The sequence below is a fragment of the Pelophylax lessonae genome (genome assembly GCF_965119305.1).
Source record: "Pelophylax lessonae genome assembly, chromosome: 4".
NCBI lineage: Eukaryota > Metazoa > Chordata > Amphibia > Anura > Ranidae > Pelophylax > Pelophylax lessonae.
The window spans coordinates 221,212,690-221,225,833 of record NC_138771.1 but is presented as its reverse complement, the minus strand read 5'-3'; the positions used below and the strand labels follow the sequence as shown (position 1 = coordinate 221,225,833).

Genomic DNA, 13,144 nt, shown 5'->3' with positions numbered 1-13,144 from the left:
ATCAAGCAAGTGAGCCCCTGTAGCAGTGGAAATAAATAGGATGGGACAGTGTAGCAGTAGGCAGTGAAATCATCGATCATCAAAGGAAAAAATCAAAATGGGGACCCCCTACACGGGTGGCATGGGGTAACAGCAGGGCAACAAACAGTACCATATACGGAGGGATCTTGTCACGGGTAATCCTGGAAGTATCTGTTCAATATGCAGGAAAGGGAATAGCCTTGTGGTATGATTAACATCACATCCTATAGATTCAAAAGGGACTGAAGGAAAGCCGGTCTCCCATACACAGATGACAGCAGTAAAGGGCTGAGAGCTACAGCTGGAAGTGGCTAACGCATACGGACATGCAGTCTCGTTGTGTGTCCACACAGATAGCGTTCAGCTAGCCCAGCCTCATGTGTACACTTAGCACATACACTGCTCGCAGTAGCCCGCTGTGGCCGCATCCAGGAACCGACCCAGTCACGGTGGAGGGATCAGGCAGCATTCATCTAGCATTCATCTCACTGGAGTGGTAACATCACAGCTGACAGTGACCCTCAAAGGCATTGGAGGAAAAGACTTAGCTCCATAAGGCAGAGCCCCAGCTCATGTGGAAAGCAGCAGTCCACCTACACACCGTCTACATGTTTCGCTGGAAACCCCAGCTTCATCAGGGTCTTTTTCTAGTTGTCCCATTCCTTTTTTGAGTATGCTGTTTTGCCATTTGAGTACCGTTCACTTATGAGCGAGTGGGTAAACTTCTTCAAATTTATCAAATTTTTGGTTACCTTTCCCTCTTTTTGTTTTTTGTCATCAATGGGCAACAGGTTCACAAAAAAATGTACTTAAGAAAACCGTATATAGCAAGACATAACGGCAAACATACTTAAAATATTTTGAGTTTACATTTAGTTAAGCAATTAACATTTGTAAGGTGTAAGAAGAGATATGTGTTTGTGTAACCAAACATTTATTTTAGCAACTACAGCCAACTAAAAAGCGAAATCTAATACAGCTCTGTATATAAGCCCTGGTTCACACTGAGGCCGTTTTGAGATAAACTCACACGATTTCAAGCCGGCATTTCAGTCTGACATTGGGGGCGATTTTACAGACATCTGTGCGGGTTCCTGCACAGATGTCTATGGAAATCACCAAAAGTCGTACAGAAACGACTTTTGGGAATTGGTGCAGCGCCGCAAAGTCGGCGTTGCACCGATTCGAACGGTGCCATTGCTGGCTGACCAATGTGAATGTGGGCTTAACCAATCAGCTTCCATTTTTTTTTTTGTCAAAGCTTAATTGAGCAAGCTGATGTTAGAAGTGGATTGGCCACCATGCACAGCTGTACCAGATTTTGTACTCTCCAGATTTAGTAAATCAGGGAGAGTGACAAGAAGCTTGGCATCGCAGTCAGTATCAATACATATAGTAAAAATCAAGTTTATAAACCAGGAATGACAATGATTACATAATGGTACAAATTGCATCAATTGCTATTTTCTTACCCCTGAACAAGGGTATATCGCCAGTCATTCAAGCGAGTCCAATGCTCACCATGTTTTTAGTGGTTTAATAGGCATAAAGAAAGGGATTAAGGAGGGAAGGGTAAGAAAGAGGGAGAGAGGAATAAAAAAAAATAAAAACAAAACAAAGGGCCAAAGAGGGCTTCTGAGGGGGTACTCCCTTAGTATAGAGTATTAGAATGTCTCAAAATGTTGAGGAAAAAAAAAAATCCTCTGCTGGTTAGCTATATGCATAAGAACTTTAGCAAACATCACCGCACTGTCACTTCTGCTGGTGTTTCTGCCTCTTCCTATTTCCTGAAGAGGAATTTAGTTAGCCAACAGCTGCAGGATGTTCAGATGGTAGCATTTCAAAGCTAGGTTACACCTGGTGGAATGAGCATGTAAAAGCACAAGAAGAACTTTGTCCTTTATAATGTGAGCTCATCTTATCCATATAGCGATGATGGACTTTGAAGCAAGATGTCCCCTGCAGGGCCTGAGGGTTGGATAATTGGTTGGATTCCTGATAGCAGCTTTTGCTTTAAGGTAGATTTGGATGGTGCTATAAACCAAGCAGTGAAGAGCAGTTTCCTTTGGGTGCTGTAGAGTAGGGCACAAAGATGGAAGGACTGTGGGCTCAATTCACAAAGTTATTTTCCTTCTAAAATCTGAGATAAAATAACTCATAGCTTTTTTCCAACCGCTACTAAAATAAAGCAAGAGTTATTTAATCAAAACATGAGGTATTTTTTTTTCCCCAAAAACGTGAGGTATTTTACTCATGAAACCATTCGGTATTTTCTCCCATGAGGTCATATCCAGTGGAATGGATAAAGTGAAGAAGGATTAGAACCCCCTGTCAGTTTTTAGTGCTAATAAAGAGGTAAAATGGTTTAAATCAGCCTTTTTCAACCAGGGTGCCCAGGCACCCTGGGTTGCCTTGAGGTTTTTCAGGGGTGCCTTGGCAAAATGCCTAAAAAATGTATCAAAAATTGTATACAAGCCAGCAGGTGGATCAAGCCTACCATTTAGTTACACAAAGCCACGAGTTTTCCTTATGCACCATTATGACTTTCTAGACACTGGCATTCTAACAAAAATTGACATAATCAATAATAAGGAGGATGTGTGTTGCCTCCACAGCATCCTTGTTTGACCCTCCTGTGCCCCTCTCCCTCAGCACTAAGGTGACATTAACAGAATGATGGAGAGAAATTGAAGAAGAAGAGAAAAATTGGAATACTAGTCAGTACCAGTGTGCATAAGTGTGTTTGCTTTGGAAGAACAAATCACATCTAATGTTGGGTGTCCTACATGTGTGGATGTTGCTGCACAATGTAAAAAATGTTAGAATTTGTTTTTACATTTTAGAATAGGGTGCCTCAAGACAGTCCATCATTTTAAAGGGTTCCTTGAGATTGTCTATAATCTTAAAGGGTACCTGGACTAAAAAAAAGGTTGAAATACACTGATTTAAATTGTAGAAATATGCCAACTCAGCCAGTGCAGTCCCTGCAGCATACACTATGTAATACAATAATTATACAATAGAAAAAAAAGGGAGTGCAATACCAGTCAAAGGGAAGCTGTTTCACAGGACACGTGGAGTATCAAAAACAACAAAGTTCTTTTAAAGTGGTTGTAAGGGCACAAGGTTTTTAACCACTTTAAGACCAGAGGATTTTCCTGCTTAATGACCAGGCCACTTTTTTCAACTTGGCACTGTGTGACTAACTGACAATTGTGCGGTCATGCAATGCTGTGCCCAAACAAAATTTACGTCATTTTTTTCCCACAAACAGAGCTTTCTTTTGGTGGTATTTGATCACCTCTGCGCTTATTTTTTTCGACATGAATAAAAAAAAGCGAAAATTTTGCGAAAAATTTACATTTCTACTTTGACAGTTAAAAAATATCCAATATATTCAATTTTTGTCATATATTTAGGCAAAATGTATTTAGCTACATGTCTTTGACAAAAAATTCTCAATGAGCGTATTTTTATTGGTTTGCGCAAAAGTTATAGTGTCTACAAACTATGGTGTAAATACTCAATTCTTGAAGTGCTAAAATGGTAGGGCAGTACAAACCCCCCCCCCCCCCCAAATTACCACTTTTTGGAAAGTAGACATCCTGAGAGGCATGTTGAGCTAATTGAATATTTAATTTTTTTGTCACAGTTGTTTGAAAAATTACTAAAAAAAAAAGTTTTACAAAAAGTTGTCATTGAAATTATATATTGCTCACGCATGCCATGCATTCTGCTTCTTCTCCTGAGTACCGGGATACCACATGTGTGAGACTTTTTGGGAACCTAGCTGTGTACAGGACCCCGAAAAACCAATCCCCACCTTCAGAATTTCAAAGGGCGTAAATTTCTCATTGCACTTTCTCACTGCCCATCACAGTTTTGGAGGCCCTGAAATGTCAAGATAGCAACAAACCCCCCTAAATGACCCCATTTTGGAAAGTAGACACCCAAGCTATTTGCTGAAAGGCATGGTGATTCCATGGAATATTTTATATTTTGCCTCAAATTTGGGGAAAATTAAAAGAAAAAAATGTAATTTTCTTTTTTTTTAACACAAAGTAGTCACTAAAAGATAAATAGCTCACACATGACATGGGTTAATGTGGAATGACACCCCAAAATACATTCTGCTGCTTCTCCTGAGTACACCATATGTGTGAGACTTTTTGGGAGCCTAGCTGTGTACGGGACCCCGAAAACCAATCACCACCTTTGGGGTTGTGCCATCTTGAAATTTCAGGGCCTCTGAAACTGTGACAGGTAGTGAGGAAGTAAATTAACCACTTAAGCCCCGGAAGATTTTACCCCCTTCCTGACCAGGGCCTATTTTGCGATTCGGCACTGCGTGACTTTAACGGACAATTGCGCGGTCGTGCGACGCTGTACCTAAATGAATTTGATGTCCTTTTTTTTCCCCACAAACAGAGCTTTCTTTTGGTGGTATTTGATCACCTGTGCGATTTTTTGATCATGCGCTATAAACAAAAAAAGAGCGTCAATTTTGCAAAAATAACAATATTTTTCACATTTTTTTATATGAAATTCCCCAAAAAAAATGTAAAAATCAAAATTTTTTAACATTTTAGGCCAATTTGTTTTATGCTACATATGTTTGGTAAAAAAAAAAAAAATCACAAAAAGCGTATTTTGATTGGTTTGCGCAAAAGTTTTTTGTACCAGCGTCTGGCCTTACGGGCAATTAAGGACATCTGGTCGTTGAAGTCCACCCCTCCCATTTTACAGTTATAGTTGTGGACACAGAGGGGCTTCTCAACAACAACACCGGTGACCGTAGTAATTTCGACTGCCGTGTCTGGGTGAATGGAGGACAGAACGAAAACGTTCCGTTTGTCCCTCCACTTCACTGCAAGCAATTCATCACACCTCAAGCAGGCTCTCTCCCCCGGACTCAATGGGGCATTTAGTAGCCATTGATCGCACAGTGCCACATGTGCCAATTTGTAATTGAAAGAGGTGTCTAAAAAGTGGCACGCTCGAATAAAAATTGTCCACGTACAAGTGGTACCCCTTTCCGAATAAGGGTGACACCAAGTCCCAAACTACCTTACCACTGCTCTATATGTAGTCTGGGCAGTCGGGGGGCTCCACAGTGCTATCTTTTCCCTCGTAGACATGGAAACTAACTGTATAGCCTATGGCCCTGTCACACAGCTTATACAGCTTGACCCCGTATCTGGCACGCTTGCTGGGGAGATACTGTTTCATAGCAAGGCGGCCAGTAAACTTAATCAGGGACTCGTCAACGCAGACATCTTGTTCGGGGGTAAACAAGGCTGCAAACCGCTGAGTGAAGTGGTCTACGAGGGGCCGAATTTTGTGAAGCCGGTCATATTCAGGGTCTCCCTGAGGATGACAGAGTTCATGGCTGTTAAAATGCATGAACCAAAATATTTGTATCGAACCCTGCACATAGCAGCAGAGAACACGCACATTTGGTGAATTGGGTCAGTGGACCAATATAAACGCAATTCACTCTTTTTTGTAATGCCCATGTTGAAGGATAGGCCCAGAAAGATCTTAAATTCGGAATAATGTTTTATTTATTTATTGGTGGGGTACTGGTACACTGACAAATGTTGATTGGCCAACGGCAGACACTGACATATGTTGATGTCACAATGGTGAACTATTGCAGATGTTTTGTGCAGTGGTACAGATGTGATGGGTGACTGACAGATGTTTTGTGCACTGGGGAACAGGAATGGCTAAGCCTAAACTGCTCCCACAAAGTTGGGAGCATGAAATTGTCCAAAATAGTATGGTATGCTGAGGCCTTAAGAGTTCCCTTCACTGGAACTAAGGGGCCAAGCCCAACCCCTTAAAAACAACCCCACACCATAATCCCCCCTCCACCAAACGATTTGGACCAGTGCACAAAGCAAGGTCCATAATTGGGCATGGATGAGCGAGTTTGGGGTAGAGGAACTTGACTGGCCTGCACAGAGACCTGACCTCAACCCGACAGAACACCTTTGGGATGAATTATAGCGCAGACTGTGAGCCAGGCCTTCTCTCCAACATCAATGCCTGACCTCACAAATGCGCTTCTGAAACACTGGTCAAACATTCCTATAGACACACTCCTAAACCTTGTGGGAAACCTTCCCAAAAGAGTTAAAGCTGTTATAGCTGCAAAGGGTGGGCCTACTCAATATTGAACCCTACAGACAAAGACTGGGATGCCATTAAAGTTCTTGTTCATGTAAAGGCAGGTGTCCCAATACTTTTGATAATATAGTGTATATTACAGACATGTTTGGACTTTTCCCCTTTGTAATTTTATATATTATAATTGGATTTTAAAGAACTGCTTTTGTTTTACCCCTTATGCAGCATTATCCCTTTACAACTATTAAAAAACTAGAGGCCATATGCACCACATTTCTTTGGCAAGAACGTAAACCCAGAATTGTACTGGATATTCTGAAATGACCCACTAGCCTGGCAGGCCAGGCCTTCCTTTCCCTGACTTTTAGGTCTATTACTTAGCTTCTCAACTGGTCTACACCCATGATTGACTTCATTCATCCCAGGCTAACCCATGCACAACTACTGAAGCCACCATATTGTCCGCCTTTGAATTATTGCATAATATTATACGCCCCCTCCCCACTACTTACACTATTATGCTGATCACCACCCTTTCTCTGGATACAAAAACGCATCTCTTCAGACTGCAGTCGTCCTCCCCAAACAGCCCCTTATAGTCTAGCCTTTCCCTTCCTGATCTACTCTCTACCCCCAACACTTGGAGAGGGTCACCCCAACAAAAAAAATACCTGACTCACATCTACATCACACAGGGGTTTAAGACCTTTTCACGACTGCAGGAGGACTTTGATCTCCCAATCACTTTTTCATTTTATGATTACCAACTTTGACATGCTTTCTTGGCCCAATTCAGGATCATAAACAACCCAACTCTAATTACCCCCTGGAAAAAACATATAAAAGCTTGGTAATATCCTCTGAAGATAGGATTATCCAACAAAAGGTATTTCACCACAGCTATCTTACACCAGCAGGCAAGATAGAAATCACACTGGAAGGAAGGCATAGATTAGTCTGATCTGAGACCAGGTAATTTTCAAGGCACCTGATCCCAATGCTAGAAGAACTATGTTCCTGGCCACAAATAAAGGTATCTTGATGTTGAATCTGGGGGCCAAGATATCCAATGTATTGGGTCCCCCATCTCTGACATACCGGGTTGAAGATTTTGGGGTGAAGGGCCTATTACCCATGGCCCAGGTAGTTGTCCACTCCTGGGATGTGGACAGCAGAGATTGATGGACAGTGTTTCTCCATCCATGAGTCGATCTAGCTTGCTTCCTTCAAAGCTGTAGGACTCCTCATGCTTCATGGTAGCTAATGTAGGCCACAGCCATGGTGTTGTCTGACTGCACCATGACTGGATGTATTTGCAGTAGGGAGGCCCAGTGTTGCTGTGATAAGGAAAGACTTTCCCATCAATGCTGGGCTGAAGATCTACATAGCTAGAGAATTCCTTGCTTTGCTGAGCAGAAGCATGGGTAGGTTGAGAGAAGGAGCATGCTTGTTCCATGTTGTGTTGCAGAGCTTTTGAATGAAATTGAGTGAATGGAACAGCCTCAAAGGAGGCTACCATGAGACCCAGAACTCTCATGGCGAATCTCACGGAGGGATATCTAATTAACCTTAGTTCCTAGCATGAATTCTGAGAGAAAGCAGTTTCTTCTCTTAAAGGAAGGCATTTTCTTTGGATAAGTCTAGAAACAGACCCCAACATTCCAGGCAAAAAGAATGTTGCAGAGTGGATTTTTAGAAGTTGTTTACCCAAATTGAAAGCCGAAAGCATCTGAATTGTCCCATGGAAGTTTGCAGATAGCTGGAAAGGAGAGAAGCCCTTCCGGAGGTCATCTAGATGACCTGTGACCTTGATGCTTTGAGGTCTTAGAAGGACACGAAAAGGTGCAAAGACCTCTGTGAGTAGTCTGGGAGAAGATGATAGGCCAAGTGACAGTACAACAAACTGGAAGTGATACTCTTCTACTACAACACATAGAAGGCATTGATGAGATGGATAAATGGGAATATGCAGATAGGCATCTTTGATGTTTATAGATGCCAAGTATTCCCCTTGTCTCAGAGAAGCAATAACTGACCTTGCAGATTTCATGCCAAATTTTGCAAACTAGAGGTATTTGTTGAGGGATTTTAGGTCCTGGATAAGACAAATACCTTTAACAGTGTTGAATAGAATGCTTTACCTTGTAGGGTACTTGCACAACTACTCATTGGAACAACACATGGTTCAGGAAATTCTGCAAATCTCACCTTGTGCAGATTTTGTTTGATTTGAGAGAAGTCGGTGAGGAGGTAGAGTTCTGAAATCTATCTTGTACCCCTTTTAAAGCACTGATTGAACCTACAGGTCTAGGATGCCTGTGCCTTGGTGAGGCAAACTGTAATAGACATCACCCACTCTTAGGAGGTTTTAGTCATGTTAAAGTCATGGCACAGAGTTGCTCTATATTTTGAAGTATTTTTTTTAGTAATGTTCTGCTGTGAAAGAAGAACCTTCCCTCATACAGTATCTGACGAATTTGTCAAATGCCTCACCGAATAGGTATCCTCCTTCAAAGGGCATAAGCTTGAGAAGTCTTTTACAGGCAGGATTTAGATGATCAGGCTTTAAGCAACAAGATTCTATACATGTGAACTGATATTAGGTCAATTCTAGAAATTTATGTCAAAACCTGTTCTAGGACATCAATACAAAAGCGCAGAGCCAAAGGTAATTGCTCAGTTAATGTATGATCCTGGAAAACAGGGTCATATTCTTTGTTCATTGCTCTAGTCCAGTTTGTTGTAGTTTAACAGACAGAAATTGCATCTATATCTGGTTGCAGACCTGGGCCTACAAGAGCAAACAGAACTAGGCAATGATTTTCAGAGAGGTGAAAATATTTCTGGATTGACCCAATCATCATAACATGCTCATTCGATTTGTTCATGAACAAGGAATGTCTTTTCATATTTTGTAGTACCCAAAGGTGCATGAAGAGATGAGGGAGAATCAAGTGTGACAATACCGAGGCTTTTGCGCACAGCAGAAGTGAGCATATCCACAATGGCAAGCGTTTTGTATGAAGCTGCAACATTCGATGAAGCCCTGGACAGCCATGCTGTTAGTTGCCTGAGGAATTCTGAATGCTGCAAAATCTGCCTTAGTCAGGTAGATCACTTGTGTGCCTGAGAAAAGAGCTAGAATCAGATGCAGAGACAAGTGTTCAAATCAGGTCCTGCTACGATGCAAGGGAAGCATTGTCACTCTGAGGTTGAGTGTTGTGTGGGCTTTCCACAGAGTGAAAGTTCACCTGACCTTTTGGTGTGGCTCCCTTTGCTTGACTTCTACCACAGTTACTGATGAGTACATCCGAAAAAGAGTATGCAGCAACCCAAATACAGACCATCGTGTAACTAAGTCTCATGCCAAAAGGGAGGAAGGAAGTACCCCATAAGGGCTCTAGGCAGAAGTGGGTGTAAAGTGTGTGACCTATGGTTTGGTGTAACACCTGGTTGTCCACTAGTGTTGGGCGAACGGTTCAGCCCAAGCATGAGTTCGGGCCAAACATTGGCTGTTCAGCCCGTTTGTTCAGCACCCGAATTTGCAGGGTGTTCGGCGGGTTTTCACCCCGCCAAACGCCCTGCAACACACTGCACAGTGTATTTTGTGCCTTGATTGGACAAAGCTTTGCCCAATCAGGGCACAGTATAAGCTGGTTGTTAAGGAGCGGGGCCGCAAAGTCGGCCACGGCATCCTTAACAACGAATGAGTCATCAGCCGTCAATGGGTTTCCCCACTGACAGCTGTTAAAAAAAAAGACCAACTCAGCATGCACCAGTCCGTGATGACAGAAGGGGTGGTGCCACCAGGAGACATAGCCAGGTAGCCCCGTCCCTAACCTATATAAGAACTGTCAAAAAGCAGAGCCTGCAGTAGGCGGCCAGCCATCATAGAGGGCGGGAGCGTTTTTTATTTATTTTTCGGGTGCAGCGGGCAGCGTGATTGACATTGGGGGACACTATTTATTCGCTTTTTTTAAAAACAAGGAATTGTCAAAAACTGTGTTTTTATTACTTTTTCGGTGAATGGGTAGGGGTACTATGTACCGGATACTCATTGACATGGGGGGGGGGGATCTGGGGGCTCTTGTTAAAGAGGGCTTCCACATTCCCATAAGCCCGCAGACCCCACAACCACCAACCACACTTGAGGGGATGAGGCCCTTGTCCCCATTAAAGCACCCACCCCCCCCATGTTGAGGACACATGGCCTGGTATGGTTTTCCTTGCCCCCCCCCCTACCCACTTTCCTGATTTGCCAGGCTGCATGCCCAGATACGAGTCTGGTATGGATTTTGGGGGGATCCCACCCTGTTTTTCTCTTTTTTAATTTTGGCGTGGGGTTCCCATTAAAATCCATACAAAACCCGAAAAGGCCTGGTAAGGATTGGCGGGGGGACCCCACGCTGTTTTTGTCTTATTTTTTTATATGGCCACAATGCCATACCTGATTGGGCACTCGTCCTGCTTCCAATGATTTGAAACGCAAGGCGGCTCGGTGGCCACGAGCCCTGCCCAACTGCAATTGACTGAGCAGAGCTGTATGTGTTGGTGTGTCACAGACACCCACAGAATGTGAGTACATGATTTTACTGTATATCTTGATTGCATTTTAACAAATTTACTACACAATTATCTAGTCCTTGGGTGGTTTTACTTCATGCAGGATGGTATGAGAAGTCACTTCACAAGGATCTCCAATTTGGAACATCAGAGGACTTTGTTGGAGAGAAGCTGATTAATAGAGGATTCTTTGCATACAGCGTTTAGGCTGCTTTGTCAGCCACATACATCTGGTAAGTGCACACTTCACCTGGGGTGTGGAGAGAGCACTTATCACATTACTAAGAAGAGGTAGTCATCATAAACAGTCACATATGGTGGATGAAGCGGTGGATTGGGACTTGCTCCTAGCAACCTGCCTTGTTTTTTTTTTTTTTTTGTGCTATACTACATATGGACTGATTTTTGGTTACCATTTAGCATATTGACTGTGGACAGCGATAAATTCTAGTATTGCATAGGTATAGTGAGTAACCATCGCAATATAGTGAAGTATTGTATGTGTATAGTGTGTAACCAAGCGCCTACTTTTTTTGTTGTTTCGCTATTATGGTAGAATTAAAGCTATGATTACTGAAGACTGTTGATATGACACATCATGTATCCTATCTGTTACACTGACTTTCAACATCATACCAAATGTATTTGCTTTGTTTATTGTACCTAAAGCAGAATAAATTAATGAGTTAAAATGACCAAACTGTAGGCAAAACAATCAACTGAAATGAACAAATCCTTATAATTGCTAACCTTTTTACGCAGGCTTCTATCATATCACTTGCCATAAGTTTAAGACGTTGCTCCAAGTGGTTGGCAAACTCTGGTTCTGGCCAGTAAAGATCATGAATAAATTGTTGCAGTGCATCTAACTTCCAGAACAAATCCTCTGAGGTTGAAGAGCCATTGCTAGAAGACATACAACAACTGTAAATACATTTTCCTACAATAAAAATTGCAGATTATGTAACGATATTCACTGATTATGAGCAACCATGTTCACAAACTATTTTCACTTTACATTTTTTATTATTTTTAACAAGCGTATTTCAGTATGTTAGGAACTCCCACAATTAAGCCCCCGGTAGGCTGGATGAAGCATGTCAGGGGGCGTGGCCCAAAGAGCAGCATTGAATGAGGCTTTCACACACATACAACCACACTAGGATCGTCTTTAGTGAGTGACAGTTTTATGCTTAAATGTTCATTGCTCATTGGATCCGTTTTTCTTATGTTGGCATCCCTACGATCCTGAGTGCCAGTGGGGCTTTAAACCTCAACCTGGAGTGGCACCTCCAAGTACTAATAGCCTTATTGCCAGTATGTTGGGAAATTATTACCATACCAGCTCCTGCACCTGTATACTCCTTATGGACAAGAGCAATTGTTCCGATGTGAGTCTGGGCATTCAGTGATATATTCTGTTCTTTAAGACAGGGCTTTCTTTTGGTGATATGTCTTGTAAAAATGATTTTTTCTATGATAACCATAGACAAAAACTCAATTAGCACACGTTTCTATTTGGTCAGTGTTAGTTTTAAAAACATTAGTGGTATTGTAATTAAAAAGGTTACAATTTAATCAAAAATTAAAATTACAATTCTGGTACTAAGCATTGCAAAATCTACTATTAAGAATGTTTCTCGAAAAGGACTGTACAAATTAATTGGACACATTTTTAAGCTATTCAAACCCAAGTAAAAAAGCGATCTCCACCTTATACACTTTTTTTTACGGCAGCTGCTGAACTATACCTCCACTACAGCCTCGCCCAATTTCAAGCTGACACACTTAAAATCATTATGTTTATTTTGGGGAACAATCAAAGCTACAATGTAGCACAAGATGAATGATGCTTCGGATTTTCCTAGTGTTGTATATCTCCACATCGCTCACACCTTACAGGCCTAAGCTCCTCTTTTTGCTTGCTGAAAAGTGGACAATTGGATGCAAACTTGTTTAATGCCTTCTGGGCATGTCCAAAGATTAAATGATGTTGGAACATTATGCTGCCACACACCTAGGCCCCTTTTACACGAGCGCCTCCATGTGGCCGATTCTGCTTGCTCATCGGGGGAACGCTTCACTCATCCCTGCTGAGCAGGCGGATGACAGGTCCATGCCTGGTCCTCTGTGCAGAGAGGACAGGGACACAATCCCGCTCTTCTCTATGGGAAAATCAGATGAAAACAGACTGCCTGTCCATTTCCATATGACCTGATCCACCAAGTGGATGGAAAATAGGACCACCATCCATCTGTTTTTGGCAGACAGGATCAGATGTTAGCAGACATGTATCCCCTGACATCCACCGCTCCACAGAGGACAATGCCCTGTCCAATCAGGTCCGCCTAAAAAACTGGCCTAATCAACATTTCAGGTGTTAAAATCTCAAGAGGATGTAAACAATGTCTAATTGTCATATCCCTTG

At 42.3% G+C, this 13,144-nt stretch overlaps 1 protein-coding gene across 4 annotated transcripts in view; it reads right to left on the bottom strand.

Annotated features, from left to right (window-relative positions):
* Positions 1-13,144, bottom strand: part of CADPS2 (calcium dependent secretion activator 2) — a 1,183,693-nt gene that overhangs the window by 282,886 nt on the left and 887,663 nt on the right. For all 4 annotated transcript variants that reach the window (XM_082254958.1, XM_082254959.1, XM_082254960.1 and 1 more), the window contains one exon: positions 11,467-11,622. In XM_082254958.1, the coding sequence (XP_082111084.1) occupies positions 11,467-11,622 (156 nt within the window). The remainder of the gene's footprint in view (positions 1-11,466; positions 11,623-13,144) is intronic.